General features: G+C 39.3%; 2 protein-coding genes across 5 annotated transcripts in view; one reads left to right on the top strand and one right to left on the bottom strand.

Annotated features, from left to right (window-relative positions):
- ZNF570 (zinc finger protein 570) overlaps positions 1-22,591 on the bottom strand; it is a 39,192-nt gene extending 16,601 nt beyond the window's left edge. Inside the window, exons 1-5 of one of the 3 annotated variants that reach the window (XM_043600649.1) lie at positions 22,465-22,591; positions 20,742-21,783; positions 13,320-13,403; positions 6,897-7,023; positions 6,476-6,571 (exon numbers count right to left, since the gene is read on the bottom strand). In XM_043600649.1, the coding sequence (XP_043456584.1) occupies positions 6,476-6,571; positions 6,897-7,023; positions 13,320-13,403; positions 20,742-20,744 (310 nt within the window). In that variant the 5' untranslated portion in view covers positions 20,745-21,783; positions 22,465-22,591. Of the gene's footprint in view, positions 1-6,475; positions 6,572-6,896; positions 7,024-13,319; positions 13,404-14,200; positions 14,541-20,741; positions 21,784-22,464 lie in introns of those variants that run through there. The other 2 variants (XM_043600651.1, XM_043600650.1) reach the window with 2 other exon arrangements.
- A 52-nt stretch (positions 22,592-22,643) lies between these two features.
- LOC122494977 (zinc finger protein 569) overlaps positions 22,644-24,921 on the top strand; it is a 34,415-nt gene continuing 32,137 nt past the window's right edge. Inside the window, exons 1-2 of one of the 2 annotated variants that reach the window (XM_043600582.1) lie at positions 22,644-22,819; positions 24,049-24,204. The gene's annotated coding sequence lies outside the window, so the exon portion shown is untranslated. Of the gene's footprint in view, positions 22,936-24,048; positions 24,205-24,921 lie in introns of both variants that reach the window. The other variant, XM_043600583.1, reaches the window with a different exon arrangement.

Below are 24,921 nucleotides of genomic sequence, written 5' to 3'. Positions count from 1 at the left end.
CAGTAAAGTTGCAGGATACAAAATCAATGTACAAAAATCTGTTGCATTTCATACACCAATTATGAAGCAGCAGAAAGAGAAATTAAGAAAACAATCCAACTACAACTGTACCAAAACCAGTAAGATAAATCGGAATAAACCTAAGCAAAGAGGTAAAAGACCTATATTCTGAAAACTCGGAATAAACCTAAGCAAAGAGGTAAAAGACCTATATTCTGAAAACACTGATGAAAGAAACTAAAGATGACATAAAGAAACAGAAAGATATTCCATGCTCATGGACTGGAAGAACAAATACTGTTTAAGTGTCTGTGCTACCCAAAGCAATCTAAACATTTAATGCAATCCGTAGCAAAATAACAACAACATTTTTCACAGAAGAAGAGCAGATAATCCTAAAATTTGTATATGGAACCAGAAAAGACCCCAAATAGCAAAAGCAACTTTGAAAAAGCAAAGCAGAGCTGAAGGCATCATAATTCCAGACTTAAGTTACATTACAAGGCTGTAATATAATAAAAACCATATATGGTGCCAGGGGTGCCTGGCTGGCTCAGTTGGTGGAGCCAACTGACTCTTGATCTTGGGGTTGTGAGTTTGAGCTCCACATGTGGTGTAGAGATTACTTAAAAATAAAATCTTAAAAAAAAAAAACAGTATGGTACTGGCACAAAAATAGACATATAGATCAACAGAATAGAATAGAAAACCCAGAAATAAACCAATAATTATATGGTTATCTAATCTTCAACACAATAGGAAAGCATATCCAATGGAAAAAAGATAGTCACCTCAAAAAATGGTGTTAGGAAAACTGGAGAGCAACATGCAAAAGAATGAAACTGGACCACTTTATTACACCATACACAAAAACATTTGCAAATAACATATCTGATAAAGGGTTACTATCCAAAATTATATATAAAGGACTTATACAACTCAATAGCCAATCCCCAAATAATCCATTTTAAAAATGGGCAGAAGACATAAACAGACATTTCTCCAAAGAACATATACAGGTGGCCAACAGACACATAAAAAGATGCTCATCATCACTCATGATCAGGGAAATGCAATGGAAACTACAATGAGATATCACTTCTTATACCTGTCAGGATGGCTAAAATCAACAGCACAAGAAACAACAGGTGTTGGCAAAGATGTGGAGAAAAAGGATACCTCATGCACTGTTGGGAATGCACACTGTTGCAGCTACTGTGGAAAACAGTATGGAGCTTCCTCAAAAAGTTAAATATAGAACTACCTTATGGTCCAGCAATTGCATTACTGGGTGTTTACCAAGAATACAAAAACACTAATTCAAAAGGATACATGCACCCCTATGTTTATAGCAGCATTATTCACAATAACCAAATTATGGAAGCAGCCCAAATGTTCACTGATTGATGAATGGATAAAGACAAGGTGGTATATATATATATATATATATATATATATATATATATATATGTGTGTGTGTGTTTATATATATATATATATATATATATATACACACAACGGAATATTATTCAGTCATAAAAAAGAATGAAATCTTACCATTTGCAATGACATCGATAGAGTTAGATAGTCTTATGCTAAGTGGAATAAGTCAGACAAAGACAAATGCCATATAACTCATTCATGTGGAATTTAAGAAACCAAACAAGCAAAGAGGAAAAAAGAGAGAAAAAGAGACAAACCAAGAAATAGACTTAAATACAGAGAACTGATGGTTACTGGGGGTAAGGGGGGGTTGGAGGATGGGTTAAATAGGTGACGGGGATTAAGCAGTGCACTTGTGATGAGCACCGGGTGAGGTATGAAATTTTTGAATCATTATACTGTACACCTGAAACTAATACAACATGATATGTTAACTAACTAGAATTAAAATAAAAACTTTAAAAAAAGAATGCCTGCTATCACTACTTTAGTTCATACTGTACTGGAGATCTAAGATAGAGCAATAGGAAAAAGAAATTAAAGGTATAAGAATTTAAAATGATTCACAGATAGCCTGCCCATAGAAAAAAATCCAAAGAAATATAAAAACTATTAGCATTAATGAGAAAGCTTGGCAGCATTGCTAGATATAAGGTCAATGTATAAAAGTTAAGTTCATTTTAAAACATGAGCAACAAATAAAAAAATATATATATAATATTTTAACATAGTAATTAAGATGCCTAGGAATTATTCTAACGGAAGATATGCATGGCCTTTATGAAGAAAATTATAAAACATACCAAAGGAAAATTTAAAACCTAAATAAATGGAGAGATAAACTACAGAATAAAAAATTTACAAATAGAAAAATTTACAAAACTGATATAGAGTATAAGTAAAATTTCAATCAAAAGCCAATCACTTTTTTGGTTGTTTTCTGGTGGAAATTGACAAGTTGGCTCTAAACTATTCATATGGCCAATGGGCAAAGAAGAAATTCTGAAGAACATAAAACAAGGTGTAGGGGACTTGCCCTAAAAGATATCCTGTTCTTTTTTTTTTTTAATGTTTATTTATTTATTTTGAGAGAGAGGGAAAGTGTACATGAGTAGGGGAGGGACAGAGAGAGAGAGAGAGAGAGAGAGAAAGAGAGAGAGAGAGAGAGAGACAGAGAGAGAGAGAGAGAGAATCCCAAGCAGACTCCATGCTCAGCATAGAGCCAGACATGGGGCTCCATCCCACGAATTGTAAGATCACCACTTGAGCTGAAATCAAGAGTCAGACACTTAGCTGACTGAGCCACGCAGGTGCTCCAGATATCCCATCTTATAATAAAGTATTTTAATTAAGAAAGTGTGGTACTGGCATAAGGAAACAGAGATCAATGAAATGGAATAGAGCTCAAAATCAGACCCATAAATATACTATAATCCGATACATTAAGATGCTTAGTCAGTTAAGCATTTGATTCTTGATTTTGACTCAAGTCATGTAACATTCTGAACAATGATCAAAGAGAGCTCATTTCTTCAATAACTCTAGGACATTTGGTTTTCCACTAAGGCACAGAAATTAAATTCTTACTTCAATCTCAAAAATCAATTTCAATTGATTCAAGCCCTAAATATGAAAGGAAAATCTTTAGAAGACAATTTAAGAATATCTATATGATTTTAGAATACAAAGTTTACTTAAAACAAAATACCAAAATCAAAAATATAAACTACAAGCATATATATAAAAGACAACCTTCCCCAAAATGAGCAAAAGACTTAAACAGGCACCTCACAAAAGTGGAAATCCAAATCCAAAAGATGCCCAATTTATTTTGTAATCAAAGAAATTCAGATGGCAAGTATAGCAGATAATATTTCACACTCATCAAATTGGCAAAAAAAATTTTAATTGGTCAATTTTGAGTATAGAGCAGTGAGTACTCTCACACACAACTATGAGAAATGTAAATTAATACAAGCACTTTGGAAAGTAAATAGCATTATTTAGTAAATTCCTGGCTATGTTCTCTATACAAACTCCAGCATTTGTACACCAATAGTCACGTATAAGGTTCACAGCAGTTAACATTTATAATAGCACAAAATGAAAACACCTCAAATGACCTTCAATGGATAAATTATGGTTTACATGGTGGAATACATTACATTTGAGCAGACAAAAATTCAGGAAACCATAGTTACTAAAATTAACACAGATAAATCTCAGGAATATAATTTTGAGTTAAAAAAAAGTCAGAATTACATGTAAATTTCCACATGTAAAAAGTTGAAAACACAAAAATATAATATTTTGTTTAGGAGTATATGGTATACTAAAGAAAAGGCAATAATGGGGCGCCTGGGTGGCTTAGTCAGTTAAGTGTCCAATTCTTGATTTCGACTCAAGTCATGATCTCACAGTTGTGAAATCAAGCCCTGAATAGTGCTCAAGCTGGGCATGGAGCCTGCTTAAAATTCTCTCTCTCGTTCTCCCTCTGCCCCTCCCCCATGCTCTGTCTCAATCTCTCTCTCTCTTTCAAAAAAAAAAAGAAAAGAAGAAAAGAAAAAGAAAGAAAGAAAGAAAATGCAAGAAAAGAAAACAAAATTGTAGAAAAATGGTTTCTCCAGTGAGGGTTGGGGATGGATCATAGGTGGAGAATAGTATACCATTAGGCAGGGGCCCTCATGAGTCTATAATAACATTGACAATTTTCTATTTCTTTTTTTTTTTAAGATTTTTTTTTTACTGAGCCAGTCAGGTGCCCCAACAATTTTCTATTTCTTAAGCTAAGAAGTATGTACCTGGGTTTTTGTTCTATTAATATTTAAGCTATATACATATATTAATATACATTCCTGTGTGTGTGATTTATTTAATAATAATTAATAAATAAAATTTAACCATATATTCCTTGAAACTACAGTTCCACATCAAATATTTTTCTTAAAAAACTGAACAAGGACATAAAAGACTGGAGAGAGGTAGCGGGGGGTGAGGTGAGTTGGGGAGTGGTAGTGACAAGAGATGTTTACAATTTCCCTAATTTTCTTTTGAACTTTAGTCCTCCATTTTACCTTAATGCTTCCTATGTCTATCTAAAAATCCTTCCTTTTTTTTTTAAGTTTTTATTTATTTAATTTAAGAGAGACGGAGACAGTGTGAGCAGGGGAGGGACAGAGAGAGAGAGGGAGAGAATCCTAAGCAGGTTCCTCACTGCTAGCACAGAGCCTGATGTGGGGCTCAAACCCACAAAACCAAGAGATCATGACCTCAGCCAAAACCAATAGTTGGAAGCTCAACAGACTGAGCCACCCAGGTGCCCCTAAAAATCCTTCCTATGCCACAACCCTAAACTCTTTAGTCTCTTCTCTCTGAAATGGTTTCTAGCTTCTGACCTGTGTTTTTGTTGTTGTTTTTAATTTGTTTTTATTTCTATTTCTATTTTTTATTTATTGAGAGTCAGAGACAGAGCACAAGTGGGGTTGGGGCAGAGAGAGAGAGAGAGACAGAATCCGAAGCAGGCTCCAGGTTCTGAGCTGTCAGCACAGAGACCAAGGCGGGGCTTGAACTCCCTGGCTGTGAGATTATGACCTGAGCCAAAGTTGGATGCTTAACCAAATGAGCCACCCAGGTGTTCCTGACCTGTGTTTTTGTTAGAGACCATCATCTTCTCAGTTACCCAGGTTCCTTGGCCTCTCACCTTTTTGTCTGATCGTCCTTATACCAGCTTTCTTTTCAAATATGCTATTTATAGTTAATACTGTATCTCTGCTACTAGTCTATCAATTGTTTGATTACTTATACAAATATGTAGCGCTCTAACATCTTGCATGTACTTTGTTTAAAAATTCAGTAAATGTTGGGGCGCCTGGGTGGCGCAGTCGGTTAAGCGTCCGACTTCAGCCAGGTCACGATCTCGCGTTCCGTGGGTTCGAGTTCCGCGTCAGGCTCTGGGCTGATGGCTCAGAGCCTGGAGCCTGTTTCCTATTCTGTGTCTCCCTCTCTCTCTGCCCCTCCCCCATTCATGCTCTGTCTCTCTCTGTCCCAAAAATAAATAAAACGTTGAAAAAAAAAATTTTTTTTTTTAAATTCAGTAAATGTTGGAGCACCTGAGTGGCTCAGTCGGTTAAGCATCTGACTTCAGCTCAGGTCATGATCTCACGGTCTGTGAGTTCCAGCCCTGTGTCAGGCTCTGTGGTGATAGCACACAGCCTGGAGGCTGCTTCAGATTCTGTGTTTCCATCTCTCTCTGCCCCTCCCCCCCTCAAAATAAACAGTAAAAAAAAATTTAATTCAATAAATGTTGATGAAACAATGAATGAACTGACCACTGAGAGAAAAATGAGGCATTTGGAGATTCACTACTACTACAGCAATAGCAAGTAACAGCCTTTGAGTTCACAGTATGAGACAGGAACTCTTCAAGTACTTTAAAAGAATTATCCTATTTTATAGAAAGGTTAAGTAACTTGCCCAAAATTTTACTGCCTGTAAGTGTCAAGATCTGAACATGGCACTTGAGTTACAGGTGTCTGTAAAGTTCAAAAGCTTATCAGGTTAGGAAAAGATTGAAGACTGGAAGAGTTCTTAGAAAGGAGAGAGCAAAGTATTAAAGGAGAGATAGTTAAGAATAACAAATTCAGGCGGTGCCTGGCTCAGTTGGTTAAACATCAACTCTTGATTTTGGCTCAGGCCATGATCTCACAGTTTGCGAGATCAAGCCCTGTCAGGCTCTGTGCTGACAGGGTGGAGCCTACTTGGGATTCTCTCTCCCTCTCTCTGCCCACTGCGCCCCCCCCCCAACCCTGGGTCTTGCTCTCTCTCTCCCTCTCTCTCAAAATAAATAAATAAACATTAAAAGGAAGAAAAACAAATTTGTGAGAATGCTCTAAAAGGTCCCAGTGTCTAGTAAAACCTAGAACATCCAAAAACATGCCACCAAAGAAGAGTGAAGGGGTGACACCTCTATGTCCAGCAGAGTTGTCACCTGCAGAGGTTTTTGCCTGCCTATTTCTATTTCCTCTTCACTCACCTGAGCACAAGCCTTTGGCCAGCTCTCTTGTCACCATCCAGGGCTCTTTCCCTTGTTCCAATAATAATATCACACTTGGCTTAGAAAAGCAAAGTCCTGCATATATGAAAAGAAACAATTTGGTCATGCTGTGATATCCCAGAACTCATAACCAATCCTTTGATTAACGGGGAAGAGGGAGCTTACAGTAAGTTGGAGACAAATGTGTAAAGACATGTGTTCAAAGTACAAGAAAGCTAAAGCTTCCAACACAGATTAATAATAGACCCATCCACTGGCAACTCCACAAATATTAAACCATTACTTTGGCACAGCAACAGATATTCTGCCAACCACTGAGGATGCTATCCAAAGATTCATAATGGTGGTAGCAAAGAGGTCCTTATGAGTAGAAACTCAATTTTGGAAGAAATATTCTTACCTAGGGACACCAAGATCCTATAATTCTCCAACATCACATTACTGTACAGATGCCTTTGAGAAGAATTTAGACAATCCCACTCTTCTCTGGAGAAGTCTACAGCCACATCTCTGAAGGTCACCAACTCCTGAAATGAAATCAATAAATGAAGTGAAATAAGTTCATCTGTTAACATACTCACTTTATTTGTTCTGCCCCAAGCATACTGGGCTCTCCTTTATATTACATCCTCAACTATATGTCAAGCATGTTCCCCCTCAGGCCTTTTGTACTTCTCAGATCGTTCTGTATAAAAATAGCAAACTCTTACCCCTGTTCCCCATTTCCTAGCCCTCCTTTATTGTTCTCCATGGCACTTAATTATTTTGTTATTGTCTGCCCCAACCTCCACTGACATGTGAAGTCCATAAGGGTAGACTACATTTTTGCTTTGCTCACTGCTATATCCCTAGTTATAGAAGAGTATTTGGCACACATGAGGCATTCAAATATTTGCTGGATAAATTGAATTAATGAAAGAATGGTTTGAAAAGTTGAAGAAACTATGAAAGGATCAAAAATGAGACGAGAAAGTGCTTGCTATATCTCTGAAAATTGTGCTAGACCAAGCAGAGAAAATCACCAGTTCCATTAAAATTCAAATACTTTGGGGTGCCTGGGTGGCTCAGTCAGTTAGGTGTCTGACTTCGGCTCAGGTCATGATTTCACGGTTCATGAGTTTGAGCCCTGCATTGGGTTCTGTGCTGACAGCTCAGAGCCTGGAGCCTGCTTCGGATTCTGTGTCTCCCTCTCTCTGCCCCTCCCCTGCTCACACTCTGTCCTTCTCTCTCAAAAATACATAAACATTAAAAAAAAATTTTTTTTATCGAAGGAAACAATCAGCAAAACTAAAAGGCAACCAATAGAATGGGAGAAGATATTTGCAAACAACATATCAGATAAAGGGTTAGTACCCAAAATCTATAAAGAACTTATCAAACTCAACACCCAAAAAACAAATACTCCAGTGAAGAAATGGGCAGAAGACATGAATAGGCACTTCTCCAAAGAAGACATCCAGATGGCCAACCAACACATGAAAAAATGCTCAACATCACTCATCATCAGGGAAATAACAAAACCACAATGGGATACCACCTCACACCTGTCAGAATGGCTAACATTAACAACTCAGGCAACAACAGATGTTGGCGAGGATGTGGAGAAAGAGGATCTCTTTTGCATTGCTGGTGGGAATGCAAGGTGGTGCAGCCACTCTGGAAAACAGTATGGAGGTTCCTCAAAAAATTAAAAATAGAACTACCCTACAATTGCTCTACTAGGTATTTATCCAAGGGATACAGGTATGCTGTTTCAAAGGGGTACATGCACCCCAATGTTTATAGTAGCACTAACTCCAATAGCCAAAGTATGGAAAGAGCCCAAATGTTCATTGATGGATGAATGGATAAAGAAGATGTGGTATATATATACAATGGAGTATTACTCGGCAATCAAAAAGAATGAAATCTTGCCATTTGCAACTATGTGGATGGGACTAGAGGGTATTATGCTAAGTGAAATTAGACAGAGAAAGAAAAATATCATATGACTTCACTCATATGAGGACTTTAAGAGACAAAACAGATGAACATAAGGGAAGGGAAGCAAAAATAATATAAAAACAGGGAGGGGGACAAAACATAAGAGACTCTTAAATATGGAGAACAAACAGAGGGTTATTGGAGGGGTTGTGGGAGGGGGGATGGATTAAATGGGTCAGGGGCATTAAGGAATCTACTCCTGAAATCATTGTTGCACTATATGCTAACTAATTTGGATGTAAATTAAAAAAAATAAAATTAAAGAAAAATTTTAATTCAAATACTTTAATCCAGAGTACTTAAAATCTTGTGCAAAGAAATGGGTGTTCTGCTTATAATACTGGTTCTACCTACAGGGCCTGGGCAAAGTTCTTAAAAACTTGGGCTATGCTGTGATTAAGCTGGATTCTGGATTTCTAGATGTCTATAATGTGACCACCTGCTGATGAAAACTAACATATGTGTTTGTGTGCATGTATGCATACATTTATATATAGGTAACTATATATTACAAAATTAAAAGAGGTGAATCTGTCAAGGCAAGAAAATATTTATTGGGCATTTGATAAAATTTTGTCATAGTTAAACTGTCTCTACAGAATAAAAATTATTGAAGTATTTTACAACACTCAATAAGTTTTTTCTTAATTATATGAAGTAGATTGTGAGTTTCTTCATCTCTGCTCTACCAACAATAACATCCCTCATATGTTACATATATGCTTCCCAAAACGTTTTCCTTACCTTATATAAATATATATAATAAATGTATAACTATTTTTAATATATGGCATACATGTTTTCAAGGATTCTGTTTTTTATTATTTTTTTATTTTAGAGAGAGAGGGAGAGAGGTGGGAGAGAGAGGGAGGGAGGGAGGTGGAGAGAGGGAGGGGGGGGGAGAGAAACTTAAGCAGGCTCCACAGTCAGCATGGAGCCCAACACGGCTCGATCCCACAACCCTGGGATCATGACCTGAGCCGAAATTAATAGACGCTCAACCAACTGAGACACCCAGAAGGTACCCCTCAATGATTATTTTGATGAAATTTAATGAAAATAATGACAATGTCAATATAATGAGCTTAAAGTATTACTGTCAAATATTTGACCTCTAACAAATAATCTCGTAAAATATTTGACCTCTATATATACAATGGAATATTATTCAGCCATAAAATGGAATGAAACCTTGCCATTTGCAGCAACATGATAGATCTAGAGAGTATAATACTAAGCAAAATAAGCCAGTCAGAGAAAGACAAATACCATATGATTTCACTCATATGTGAAATTTAAGAAACAAAGCAAATGAACAAAGGGAAAAAGACAAACCAGAAAACATTTTATTTTATATTATTTTATTTTAATCCAAGTTAGTTAACATATAGTATAATAATGATTTCAGGAGTAAAATTCAGTGATTTATCACCTACATAGAACACTCAGTGCTCATCCCAACAAATGCCTTCCTTAATGCCCATCACCCATTTAGCCTGTCCCTCCACCCAACACCCCTCCAGCAACCCTCAGTTTGTTCTCTGTATTTAAGAGTCTCTTAAGGAAAAACAGATTCTTAAATATAGAAAACAAAAAGATGGTTACCAGGGGAAAGGTGTGGGAGGTAGGTGAAATAGATGAAGGGGATTAGGAGTGCACTTGTCTTGATGAGCACTGAGTAATGTGCGGAACTGTTGGATCACTATATTGTACACCTGAAACTAAGCACTGGAAGTTAACTACACTGCAATTTAAAAAAATAAATAAATGAAAATAAATAAATTTAACCTCTAACCAAATACATGTGGTTTCAAAATCCATTCATAATTATAATCAAGCCAGTATGAAGAAAGTCAACAGTTCCCTTCACCTTTTTGCCTTCATAGAAACATGGCTCCCACCTGAGAGGACCTACTACTTCCCCTGAAGCCCTGTCATGTGGTGACTGTTTTATCTCCCACACTCCTTGTACCACAGCACCCGGAGACCTCTTTGCTCCTTAAATTTGTTTCTACTCTGTCTCTCTCTGTCCCAAAAATAAATAAACGTTGAAAAAAAATTAAAAAAAAAAAAAAAAGGGGCGCCTGGGTGGCGCAGTCGGTTGAGCGTCCGACTTCAGCCAGGTCATGATCTCGCGGTCCGTGAGTTCGAGCCCCGCGTCGGGCTCTGGGCTGATGGCTCAGAGCCTGGAGCCTGTTTCCGATTCTGTGTCTCCCTCTCTCTCTGCCCCTCCCCCGTTCATGCTCTGTCTCTCTCTGTCCCAAAAATAAATAAACGTTGAAAAAAAAATTTAAAAAAAAATTTGTTTCTAGACCATTACCCCTCCCACCTACCTAAAAGCCACCTAGTTTTAAACATTCATGAAATCAGACTCTATCATCCCTGTTTTAGTTACCTACCAATTCCTGGTAGATACCAATAGTCTGTCATTCCTTTAACACCTCAGCACATGACTCACTGTCACTCTCTCCAGCACTACTCCTATCATATATAATCTTTGGTCATTTCAATATCTATATAAATAATCCTCCCAACATCCAGGGCTCTCAGCTGTGTCGCTTCTCTCCTCCAGTAGTCTTGTCTTCCACACTTGTATAGTCATTCACTTCTATTGCCATGCCCCAGACTTTGTCATTACCAATAAGTAGCAAACCCTCCATAATCTCACCTCTCCTACCCTGACTTCTTCCTCCTATATTCCAACTTTTGCCCTCTAGTACCCCAATTAGGAAAATTCTCTGACCCCACTAGAACCTACAAATCACGTTCTACTTACCGCATTTTCAATGTTTCTCAACCCCACATTCCCTCACTTTGTTATGGATATACCCTCAGTTTCCCTGCCCTTAGTCACCTGGTTAAACCACAGCCATCTCTCAGAATACTCTACTTCTGTACCCTGAACAGCTGAACTTTGCTGGAGAAAGTCACACCAATCATGCTATCTGGTCTCACTTTAAATTCATGACACTAACTTCAAGTGGACCAAAATGCTACCTATATGATACATTTCTCTAGTCCATTCATTTCCCCACTCTCCTAAATGACCATTACATACGTTTTCCTCTCTCCTCAAGTCTTCAATATCTCCTTCCTCATCCTTACTAGTGATCTTGCTGTTTCACTAGAAAAACCGAAAGCTATTCAAAGAGAATTTCCAGAAACTCCTACAACATCTACACATATTTCTGCATCTGTCCTACATACTCTAACTTGCTCCTATTACTACTCTATATGAACAGTCACTCTCCTAATAAAGGCCAACCCTTCCACTTGTCCACTAGACCTCAGCTCCTCTCACCTACTCAAGCAGTGTTCCGTCACTTCCCTCTTTGCTTCTCTTCATCTTCAAATTTCCCTTTCTACTGAATCTTGAACATCAGCATACAGATATAAACCCATCTTTAAAAAACTTTGTTGTTGGGGCACCTGGGTGGCTCAATTGGTTGAGTAACCAACTCTTGGTTTAAGCTCAGGTCGTGATCCCATGGTCATGGGATAAAGCCCACACTGCGCTCCATGCTGAACATGAAGTCCGTTTGGGATTCTCTCTCTCCTCTCTCTCAACCCCTCCCCAACTCACTTGCACATGTACACTCTCTCTCTAATAAACATTAAAAATTACAGTTCAAATTAAAAACCTTGTTGACCAGTTTATCCTTCAGATACCACCCATCTCTCTTACATCCTTACAGCTAAATTATTTGAAAGAGTTGCTGTATTTTCCATTATTTCTATTCCTGCAAGAATCACATAACGGAACATGTGTAACAGAATCACTTTGACTGCTTTGTTGAGAATAGACTAAAAGAAGGGTGGAAGCAGACAGAAAAGTTAGAAGACTATAGCAGTAATCTAGGTAGGAGATGACAGTTCAGACCAGAATGGAAGCAGCAGTGGTAGTAAAAGTCGTCAACCTCTGGATACATTTTGAACGTAGAACAAATAGAACTTCACGATTGGAAGACTTTTAAGTTGAGCATCTGAGATAAGGAAGTATGTAAGAGTTTCCTAATTGGTTTCCCTGTTTCTATCCTTGTTCCATTCGGTTAATTCTCAATAGTAGCCAGAGTGATTTTATTAAATGAGAGTTAGATATGTCACTTCTATGCCCGCAAACTTACAGTGGCTTGTTTCACCAAGTTTGAGACGTTTGAGTTTGACATATCTACTATATAACCAAGTGAAGATACTAAGTCTAGTTGGTTGGATATAGAAGTCTGGATTTCAGGAGAGAGGACTGGGCTGTATATAATTTGGTGGTTGTCAGCATATAGATGGCATTTAAAGCCATAAGACAGACTGAGATCTCCAAAGGAGTGACTGTAGATAGAGAAAAGAAGATAGAGGACCAAAGACTAAGACCTTTTACTTAATAAGTGCTTAATAAAACAATGTTGAGTGAATGAATGTTTGGACAGAGACTAATGAAGAAGTTGGTCTGTATCTTGGGGAACAGCATTCCAGGCAGAGGAAATAGCAAGTGCCAAGGTCATGAGTTAAGAACGTACTCAGCAAAAAAAAAAAAAAAAAAAAAAAAAGAATGTACTCCGTTCACTACAAGGAAGCTAGCTAGTGTGGCTAGAACTGAGTAGGTGAGTTGCAGAGTGACAAAATGAGGTCAGAAGGATAGTCAGGGACCAGATTATGTATGGTCTTGCAGGCCAAGGCAAGGACTTCAGCATGTATCCTGAATGAGGTGGGAATCAACTGCTGGAGAGTTTTAATAAGTGACATGAGATTAGTTACCCAGTAAAGTGTCAGCATAAGCAAAGTTAATGTCTGCTTTGACATCTGAAGAGCAGGAAAATCATTCAGGAAATAGAAAACACCAACTCACCTGGTACATGGCTTTAAGAAGTCCAACAGCCATTCTTTCCTCTTCTTGGCTCTTCTCTTGGGAAATGGCAGTGTCCTTGGATGACTGAGATGGGGAAAAGAACAAGAAAAGGTAGCATTTCCCTATAGCATCCAGAATCATCAGCCTAGAATTTTTCGGCTTCTCTTTCCTCTGTTACACCCTTCCTTCCAATAGAAAGAAAGCATACTGGAGACCTAGAAATTTGTTTGCATACAAGTTAACCCATGCCTAAATCACTTCCTTATTATTTTAACAGTAGATTTTCTCGATTTTTACAAATAAAGACTCTGAGGAATGTAATCATTTACATAAAGGCACACAACTAATGACTAACTGTACCAAGATAAAATAAAGGTCTTCTTGACTCCACACTCTCTCTCCTCTCCAATAGACCAGTGGTTCTGAAAGTTGGTGGCACACCGGCATCACCTGGCTGGCTTCATAGTCTCAATCAGTCCCCCCACATACTCATTCATAAAAACTATAGCGCCAACCACCGTCTGCTGACAGAGCAGTCAGCGGCCACGACCATCACGCTCTCCCAAAGCTTTAAGTCTCAAACACTAGAGTATCGCAAACGACGTTCACACTCACAACCCCAGTCACAAAGAGGCCGAGGGTACTGGAACAAACGGGGGACACAATACCCTCCACCCCCCACCCCCCTCACAGTCTCACTCTGTAGCATCAACTATCTACTCACTCGCACCCACAGTCACAGATACGACGTGCACAGGCACATCGGATGACAGTCTCACACTGTATGACAACCAACCACGATCTCGCACCTAGAGTCACGCCGAGGGCCCGGAAACCGACGACCGGGTGACCCACAAGCCATTCCTCAGCCCATTCCCTACCTGCAGAAGTAACTGCGGGAAGATCCCGTCTCCGCCCTGAATGCTCAGGCAATCTCTACCCCGGCCCACCTCCTGCCCTAAGAGTCTGATGGAACCCACCCCCGCGGGCCCGGAAAGAAGCTACTGGGCCTCCGGAGGACACAAAGGGGCCGCCGGCCCAGTAATCGCAGGGGCCACTGGGAAATGTAGTCCGGACCAGAAAAAGCGGCGCTGCAGAGTCCGACTACACTGGCGCGTCTCCGCTGGGGGATTCGTAACACCGCCCCTCTGCCCTGGGTCCTCCCACGCTGACTTCTTCCTGGCCCTACAGTGGGAGCCCAGATCTCACTTCGGAGCCTGGGTCCGCCACGGGAACGGGGTAGAGTGTCAACTAGATGGCCTACGATTGAAGTGCGCAGACACGAGTGCTCCGTCCACCTCTCTTAGCAACCAGGGGCAGAACTTAGAGTCGCGGAGCAGCCGCAGGGGGTGCGGTTCGGGAGCGCGCGCCCACACAAACGGAGTGAGGGGCGAGCACCTACAGTTGTGCTGGGGTACCCGAAAAAGTGTGTGGGACAGGGAGGGCAGGGAGTAGAGTGCGCAGGTCCCGACTTCCCTAGAGCGTTTCAGCTTCGGAAATGGTTACCTCGAAGATCGGAGGGAAGGGGTTGGGGTATAAAGTATTTGTGATTTGGTGATGATGGGTGTGAATGTGTCCTCCCGTCCTAAAATGGCTCTTCTAGCGGGTGTCTTCCAAGTTCTCTTATTCTGTCCATTCAGATACAAATGTCACATCTCCAAAAATGCCTTCCCTGATCACACCACTCTGACCACTTTAATCTGACTCTATACTCCCTTAGAATGGTGTTTAAATTTGAACAAGTTCTGTAACCTGGCTAATTTTGTGAGTGGTGCCACGACCCTCTGATTCTGTCATTGTGTGTACGTGTAAAACCCTAGGTGTTGGGGAGGGCATGCTGTTTTTCTGTGACCATGTGTGAGATTGTGTTGTGTGTGAGAATGTGCTAAAATAGAAAGGGACTGCCTGGTGTAAAGTGGAGTAGAAGTGTGATATAATAGTGTGTGTGGACAGATCCTGAGGATTATACTAGTGGATGTGGATGGTGTGTGGAATTTTTCCTTGTGGTATCAAATTAGAAAGCACCTAGTGGGTGCCAGATGCTCTTGGAGGTGCTGGGATAGACATAAACAAAATAAACTTTTAAAAATAGCAAATAGAGGGGCTTCTGGGTGGCTCAGTCAGTTGAGCATCTGACTTTGGCTCAGGTCATGATCTCATGGGTGTGGGTTCAAGCCCAGCATCAGGCTCTGTGCTGACAGGCTCTGTGCTCAGAGCCTGAAGCCTGCTTCAGATTCTGTGTCTCCTTCTCTCTCTGCCCCAACCCTGCTCATGCTCTGTCTCTGTCTCTAAAAAATAAATGTAAAAAAAATATATTAATACAAAAATAAAGATGAAAATAGCAAATAGAAAGTGAGTAGAAGGGTAACCTCAAGAGGCTTAATACATGTGTAATTTTGTTTTAATGTTTACTTATTTTGATAGAGAGGGCAGGGAGGGGCAGAGAGAGAGGGAGAGAGAGAGAATCCCAAGCAGACTCCATGCTACCAGTGCAGAACCATGAAACTATGAGCCCCTAACTGTGAAACCAAGAACCGTGAAACCATGACCTGAGCTGAATGCTTACCTGAGCTACCCATGGGTCCCTACATGTATAATTGAGTAACAAATAGAAATCTGGATCCAGGGACGCCTGGGTGGTTCAGTTGGTTAAGCATCCGACTTTGGCTCAGGTCATGATCTCACTGTTTATGAGTTCAAGCCCTGCATCGGGCTCTCTGCTGCCAGCGTCAAGCCCGCCTCGGGTCCTCTGTCCACCTCTCTTTCTGCCCTTCCCCCACTTGTACTCGCTCGCTCTCAAAAATAAATAAACATTTAAAAACAAAAATCTGGGGGCACCTGGATTGCTCAGTCAGTTAAGCATCAGACTTTGGCTCAGGTCATGATCTTGCAGCTCAGGGGTTCGAGCCCCACCTCAGGCTCTGTGCTGATAGCTGGGAGTCTGGATCCTGCTTCGGATTCTGTCTGTCTCTCTCTGTGTCCCTCTCCCGCTCACACTCTGTCTCTCTCTCAAAAATACATGCACATTAAAAAAAAAAATTTTTTTTAATAAATAAAAATCTGGATCTACACAAGGAATGAAGAGCATCAGAGATAATAACTACTGGGTAAATACGTAAGACCTTTTTTTATATTATTTAAATCTTGTCCAAAGATAAATTATTGTTTAAACAAAAATATAAACAATGTAGTTTAGGATGTGAATGTAAATCATATGACAACAATTGCACAAAGACCAAGAGAAGTAAATGGAAATAAACTATTGGAAGTTTCCTCCATTCTGTGTGAAGTAATATCACTTGAACAAACACTATAAGTGAAAGATGTATACTCTAAGTCCTATAGCAACTACTAAACTAATAAAACAAAAAGTTATAGCTAATAATCCAACAAGGGAGATAGAATGGAATCATAAATTATCATAAATCACTCAATCCAAAAGAAGTCAGATAGAGAAAGGAACAAAAAACAGATGGGAAACAAATTGCAAGACGGAAGGTTTGTATCAATAATCAGATTAAATATAATTTATCTGAAAATCCAATTAAGAGGCAACAGAGTATCATAGGGGATAAAAAAGCAAGACTCAACCATACACTGCCTATGAGAAACTGAATTTAACTCCACCAATAGGTTAAAGGTACAAGGATGGAAAAAGATACACCATACTAATGCTGTGTAGAGAAAGCTGGAATGACCTTGGATTTGGCAATGGATTCTTAGATGCAACACCAAAAGCACAAGCAACCAAAAAAAAAAAAAAGAGAGATATATCAGACTTCACCAAAATGAAAAACAGGGGTACCTGGGTGGCTCAGTGAGTTAAACGTCCAACTCTTGATTTGGGCTCAGGTCATGATCTCACAGTTTGTGGGTTGGAGCCCCGTGTCTGGCTCTGTGCTGACAGCTCAGAGCCTGTGTCTCCCTCTCACTCTCTGCCCTTCTTCCACTTGCGCTCTGTCTTTGTCTCTCAAAAATGAATAAATATTAACAAAAAATTTAAAGAACAAAGTTTGGCAATTCTTCAAAAGCTTAGCATAGTTTACCATATGACCCAGCAATTCCACTCCCAAAGGCAGTGATAGCAAGAACTTGAACAGATACTTGTATTCTAATGTTCATTATAGCATTATTCAAAATAGCCACTAGGTGGAAACAACCCATGTCCATCAACAGATAAATTGACGAACAAAATGTAGTATATATATGCAATGGAATGTTATTCAGCCATAAAAAGGAATAAAGTTCTGATAATATGGTACTACATGGATGAATCTTGAAAAAATTATGCAAAGTGAACTGAACCTACACAAAGGACAAATATTGTATTCTGCTTACATGAAATATTTGGATTAGACAAATTCATAGAGAAAGAAAATAAGAGGTTACCAGGGGATGTGGGGAGGGAGGAATTGAGACTTGATTGCCTAGTGTGTTTAGTGACTACAGAGCCTTCATTTAAGTTGATAACAATTTTGGGGGCGCCTGGGTGGCTTAGTCGGTTAAGTGGCTGGCTTCGGCTCAGGTCATGATCTCATGGTCCGTGAGTTGGAGCCCCACATCGGGCTCTGTGCTGATAGCTCAGAGCCTGCAGCCTGGAGCCTGGAGCCTGCTTCTGTTTCTGTGTCTCCCTCTCTCTGCCCCTCCTCCATTCGCGCTCTGTCTCTCTCTGCCTTTCAAAAATGAATGTTAAAAAAAAAAAATAAGTTGATAACAATTTTGGAAATAGATAGTATTGGTGATTGTACAACACTGTGAATATACTTAATGCCACTGAATTGTACACATAAAAAAATTCTTAAAATGACAAATTTTGTGTTATACATTTTATGGTCATATAAAAATTTAATAATGTAACATACCACAAATGGAAGTGTATACTTTAAGTGGGTGGATTGTATGACATGTGAGTTATATCTCAATAAAGCTATTAAAAAAAAAGAAAACTGGAGTAGGTGTATTGATATCTACAAGGAAGATTTCAGAACAAACAATAGGGATAAAGTTAATTTCATAATAATACAGTGGTCAGCTCATCAAGAGGAAATAACAATTGTAAATGTTTAATGCACCTAACAATAGTTTCAAAATACATGAAACAACAACTGATAAAACTAAGAAAGAGAAAATCCACAGTGGTAAGTCAGAAATTCCAATACCACTCTCAGTAAATAAGCTAAAACACAGAAGATTTGGAAAACACTGTCATTGAGCTAATTGATATTTACAGAGCAAAACCAAAAATAGCAAAAAAATACTCATTTTTTTCAAGTGTACCTGGAGCATTTACAAAGGTAGAACATATACTGGACCAGAAAACAAGCCTCTTTCCACAATGAAACTGAATTAGAAATCAGTAACTGAAAAATATGTGGGTAATTCTCTAATATTTGGAAACATATACATTAAAATATTTTTAATGTTTATTTTTGAGAGCATGCAAGCAGGGGAGGGGGGGCAGAGAGAGGGGGGAAAGAAGAACCAAAGCAGGCTCTGTACTGACTGGCAGCAGACAGCCCCATGTGGGGCTCAAACTCAAGAGCCACAAGATCATGACCTGAGCCAAAGTCAGAATTCAGACACTTAACCAACTGAGCCACCAAGGCACCCCAGAAACATATATACATTTCAAAATAACCCATGGGTTGAAGAAGAAATCAAAAAGGAAATTAGAAAGTATTTTGAACCAAAAGAAAATGAAAACTATATAAAAATTATGGAAGGCCACTGAAGCAGTATTCAGGGAGAAATTTATAGAAACAAATACTATATTAGCAAAGAAGAAATCAAAGTCTCAAATCAATGACTTTTCCATTTTGACATACTAGAAAAAGAAGAGCAAATAAAACACAATGTAAGTAAAACAAAGGAAATGATGAAGATCAAAGCAGAAATTAGTGAAATAGAAAACTGACAAATAAATCAATGGAACCAAAAAGTGGTTCTTTGAGATTAATAAATATGATAAAACTAGCCAGACTGATGAGGAAGTAAAGGGAAATAACATAAACTACCCATATCAGGAATGAGAGAAGTGACATCTCTACAGATTCTACAAATATTAAAAGGAAAACAAAGTATATCATACCAACCTTAATCCAGTAAACACAGAGCCTGCTTCAGGTCCCTGGTCCCCTTGTCTCTCTGCCCCTCCCCTGCTCTCTCTCTCTCTCAAGAAAATAAATAAATATTAAAAAAAAAAAAAAACCCTCCCTGCCAGTTTCCTTTCCTTCCTCTTGCAAACCATTTGCAGACTTTCTTGGGAAGCCTGTCCTGCTTTTCCTAGGAAGCTTCATTATGTGAGTAATAAAACTTTTCATACCCTCTTGGTGTGTGTATGGCATCAAGAGTCTCAACACCCCACCCAAATTTTGTGGGTGGTACCTGCATACTGGAAAATAAATGGGTATCACAATTCACAACAGATAGGAAAAGGTACCAATGTCTTTTTTCACAGGTGACATAATCATTTAATGTAGAAAATCCAATGGAACCTCCAAAATTCTAGTAGAAACACTAAGCGACTTTAGCAAATTAATAGGTTCCAAGATCAAGGTACAAAAATCAATTGTGTTTTTATATGAAATACAAGGTACAATCAGAAATTGGCAAGGAACAATTGGAAAGTGAAATTTTTAAAAATTCCATTTAAAATAGTATCAAAAACTGTGAAATACTTAGGGGTAAATCTGACAAAAGATTTCATTACTTTTATGTCAAAAACTACAAAATATTGCTGAGAGACATGAATGAAGATCTAAATAAATGGAGATATATACTATGTTCATGGGTCATGCGATTCACCATTTGAAAGATGGCACTTCTCCCCCAATTGATCTGTATTTTCAACACAATCTCAATCAAAATCCCAGATAGTTTTTTTTTTTTCATTTGTGCTTTTGGTATACATTGACAAATTCCTTCTAAAATCCTTCCTACGTGTTTACCTAAAAGAAATGAAAATTTATGTTCACACAAAAAACTGTACATGAATGTGTACAGCAGCTTTGTTATAACAGCCAAAAGTTGGAAACAACTCATGTTCTTCAGTGAGTGATTGACTAAACGATGTGTGGTATATCCACATGGAATACCACTCGGTAATAAAAATGAATTACTTACACATGTAAAAACATTTATGAATCTCCAGGGAATTATGCTGCATGAAAAAGCCAATGCCTAAATTACACATTATATCATTCCATTTATATAATATTCTTGAAAGGTAAAATTACAGAGATGGGAGAACAGATTAGGGTTGTGGGGCCTTAAACAGGGGGCTGTGGGCAGGAAGGAAGTGGGTGTGGTTAAAAAGAACACATGAACTATCTTTGTGATGATGTAAATATTCTAAGCCTTCACTGTATCAATGTAAATATCCAGGTTGTGACACTATATATAATTTTGGAAGATGTTACTTACCATTGGAGGAAACTGGATAAAGGGCACACAGGATCTCTGAATTATGCAAATCTAGAATTATCTCAAAATAAAAAATTAATATTAAAAGCTAGGCCAAAAAAGAAAATATATTCTAAGGTGGTAGACCAAAATCCAACTACATTAAATGTAATTCACTAAATATGTCAAATTAAAGATTAAGATTGTCATTATTGATCTTAAAATAATGCTGTTTAATAAGAGACATGCTTTAAAAATAAAACAGGTTAAAAACAAAAGGATAGAGATAAACCATGCACTAACCAAAAGAAGGATGGTGAAACTATAGTAATATCAAAATAGACCAAGAATTAAAAAAAAAAAAAAAGCCATTATTATAAAGAGTAAACTCCAACAGGACTGATCCAACAGGAAATTATTACAATTCAAACAACTCAAAATGTATACCATCCAATAAGAGAGCTTCAAAATATATAAGGCAAAGTTAACAAATAAAAGGAGATCTAGACAAATCTCCAAGTATAAAAAATCAGGAAGCTGGATGGACATAGAACACCCAATTCTGTTCTTTTATCATCTCTTAACAAAATGATAAGCAAAAATAATTCTTACAGCAGACAGGAAAAAATTTACTATTGGTAAAGACAAACAAACAAAACTCATTTGGAGGGCACGTTCCTTTTATGTAGTGTTTGGGAGTTTCTTGTCCCTTCCCAGACCAATTCATACTCTCTGAAACAGCGCCCAATATCATCTAGTGAAAGGAAGACATCCTAGAGGTACCATAGTCCTACGGGCTTTATATAGCTTCATGGTAAGCTTATGAGTCAGTAGCCTCTCTGATAATCTCCAACAACTACAAGTTCCCGATATTTAGCATGCTGTAGTCTGCAGCATTTTGTTCTCATTGCCAGCCTATCATAGCAGAAAAGCATTGGGCTAGTGTTTTCAGAGGCATTTTCTCCATTTTAGTATCTTCTGCAAAATTACTGCAGAGTATTCAACTTTCATTGTCAATGGTTTTTTATTTCTTCTCAAGTCAGAGCCTGAACCATATGAAATGCTGAAAAAAAAAGGAAAAATCTTTAGGGCAGTAGTGGAGTAACAGAATAAAAAAGCATGGGTGTTTCAGTTACATGGATTCACAAACGTTTAAAATTCCTCCCATTTAATATCTTGGTGACTGTGGTTTATAAACGGAACCTTGTAAGTTTCAATATTGTAACAGGCTCGAGTCCGAAAAGCAGAAACACACAAAGAATTGACAAAAGCACACAGTATCTGAAAAAACTGCAGGGTCAGAATCAAATGGTCACAAGAACATACAACGCGACCATTGTCATACAAATGGTCGCAAATTCGCAAGACCCTCAGTCACTGGACCTGAGAGTCTCTGGACTCCATAGACGCCCTACCACCAGGTCCACGGCCTAAATCTGCCACACACGGCGACACAACACCACTCCCCTCTTCTGCCTGCCAGGAACTTGAGGGTCAAGCTGGTCCATCTCGTCCCGCCACAGGCCCCTGACTTTTCCCAGTCTTCACCCTGCTGAAGTCCGTGTGGGGCCCGGGCAAGACGGAACTAAACCCACTCAGCCGAGCTTCCTTCACGTATTAGGCACCGTAACACCGGGAAACCGGCGACCCAGCCAACCGTAAGAAGGCAGGCGCTTTGCGCAGAAAATAGACTTGGCCGTGAAGGCCTCTGGGAAATGTAGTCCTCGGCCGAAAAGTTGCTAACCTTTTCAGATTCTTTTCAACACCAAGTTGCACTTCCAGGCTCCTAGCGGAGTGCCGGGCTCAAGTGAAGCAGCTGCAGCAAAACTGTTGAGCCTCCAGGGCAGATCTTGGCGCCCTTAAACGCAGCGGTACGCTAATTACCGCTACTCGCCAACAAGAAAGCCGGCCCGCCCCCACCCCCGTGAGCCGCGGGGGCCTCTGGGAAGTGTTGTCCGGCGTCTAACGGACCGAGGCTCGTGCTGCCCTCAGTCACAGCCGACGCTGACCTTACAGGAGCCTCCGACTCAGCCCGCAGGGGTTGTGCCACTTGGGCGGCATTGAGTTGTGGGATTGGGCCTGTATCCGCGGGCTCCTTGGTGAGTCCTCGGGAGGCCTCGCGCTCTGAGCCCTGGACCCTTTGTGCTGGTTGGGAGTAGGGGCCTGCGGACCCCGTGCCTCCGTGCTGGAGGAGGATGCCGGAAGGGCTGTGCAGGTGCGGGTGGTTCCCTGCGGCCGTGGGAGTGGCGCGTGATGGAACTGTTTGCCAGACATTTGTGACTGAGTGTGGCCGTGAGAACGTGTGTGTAAGCGGATTTTGTGGGTGTGCTTTTCCTTTTACGTTTCAGTATGAATGTGGGTGCGAACGTGCGTGATTGTGGGATCGTGAGTGAATGATGAACTCGGTGGATGAAAGGTAGAGCACGGTTGTGTGTGTAGGTTTGTGCGACTGTTTGTATCAGTGCCTCATTTCTTTGGTTATGGTAATTGGAAATGTGTTTTTATGTGAGATATCGATAGCCCCAACACTTGGTATTTATTTACGTTAAATTTTATTTTTGTGTATCAGCCTCGTTGTTTGTGTGCGTACCAACTTCATGCTCCTTGCCCCCGACTCCCCACCCCAAGTCGCAAAATACAGAAAAGGTCATGGAAAACAACATTCATAATTCTGCCAGCCACCGTCGAAATTTACTTCTCATCTTTTCACTCCTCTGTGAATACATTCATGCATTGCTATATTATTATATATGTCCATAATAGCTAAGAAATTGGTATCACACTACACATACAGTTCTGTAACCTGCCTTTGTCATTTAACAATACACAATATCTTCCCATTTAAACATTTACAAATGTATGTCGTCATTTTAAAGTTTTTCATGCTCTACAGTTTAATACATTTACCCCTGTTGATGGGTAATTTGTTTTTTCCAATTTCTTGCCATTATGAACAAAGTGTTTATCACAACTAGTTGTCATATGTTATAATGCACTTACTAATTTGGGGGAGGAGGTGGAGGGGTAGGCTTCTAGGAGGGGAACTGATAGGTCAAAATGTAGGTGGTTATTAAAGGCTCCTTAAAGCTATCCAATTATTCTCCTGTAAGGTTCCAATAATTTACAGTATTATTGGCATAGTATAAGATTGCTGTATTCATACACCCTTGATAACAATGGTTATCCACTATTAGTAATCTTTGCTAACCTCATAGATGTAAAATTTCATTAATTTGCAGTTTGGTTACATTTTAAAAATCTTTGTGAAATAGGTGTTTTCTAAAATATTTTTCTGAAGCAGTATTCTCTTTTCAAATTTATTTTCTAGATTCTTCAGGTACTAATTCATTTATCCATCAGCACTCCCTTTATTGAATGCTGTCTATGTGAAAGGAATAATTCTAGATGCTTGGGATATAGCACTGAACAAAAGAGAAACTCTCTGCTGTCATGGTACTTACATTGTCGTGGACCAGATAATAAGGTAAGTGAGTTAAGTATAACATACATTCAGTAGTGAAAAATATTAAGAGAAAAAGTAAAACAGAATGGTATATACAGTGAGAGAAGGGAATTCGAGTTTTAGATGGGGTGGCTAGGGAAGGCATCCTGAAAAGGTAATAAAGATATGATGGAAGTGGAGCACCGGGGTGTCTTAGTCAGGTAAGCATCCAACTCAGTTTTGGCTAAAGTCATGATCTCATGGTTCATGATTTCGAGCCCCAAGTCAGGCTCCATGCTGGCATTGCAGAGCCTGCTTGGCATCCTCTCTTTCCCTCTCTCTGCCCTTCCCCTGCTCATGTGTGTGCTCTCTCTCTCTCTCTCAAAATAAAAGTAAAAAACAAAAGATATGAAGGAAGTAAAGGAGCTATTTATGCATGTAACTGAGGGAAGGTTATTCCAGGCAGAGTGAACAACAGTTATAAAAGTCCTGAGGTGGGAACCTGCCTGTTAACAGCAGAGAGGCTGGTATGGCTGAAATAGAGCAAATGAGATGGAGACTAGTGGGAAATGAGAGAAAAAAGGTAAGTGGAGGGAAGAAGGGTAGATCAAGTTCATAACATGGGCCATATTATGATTTGGCTTTTACTGTGAATGAGGTGGGAAGCTGTTGGAGAGTTTTGATCATGGGAGTGACATTATCTTGCCTACAATGTAAGAGTATCACTTTGGCTGCTCTGATGAGGAACTATACGAAGAA

Source organism: Prionailurus bengalensis, chromosome E2, assembly GCF_016509475.1.
Source record: "Prionailurus bengalensis isolate Pbe53 chromosome E2, Fcat_Pben_1.1_paternal_pri, whole genome shotgun sequence".
Classification (NCBI taxonomy): Eukaryota; Metazoa; Chordata; class Mammalia; order Carnivora; family Felidae; genus Prionailurus; species Prionailurus bengalensis.
Note: the sequence above shows the minus strand (reverse complement) of the source record. Positions and strands in the feature narration are given on the sequence as shown.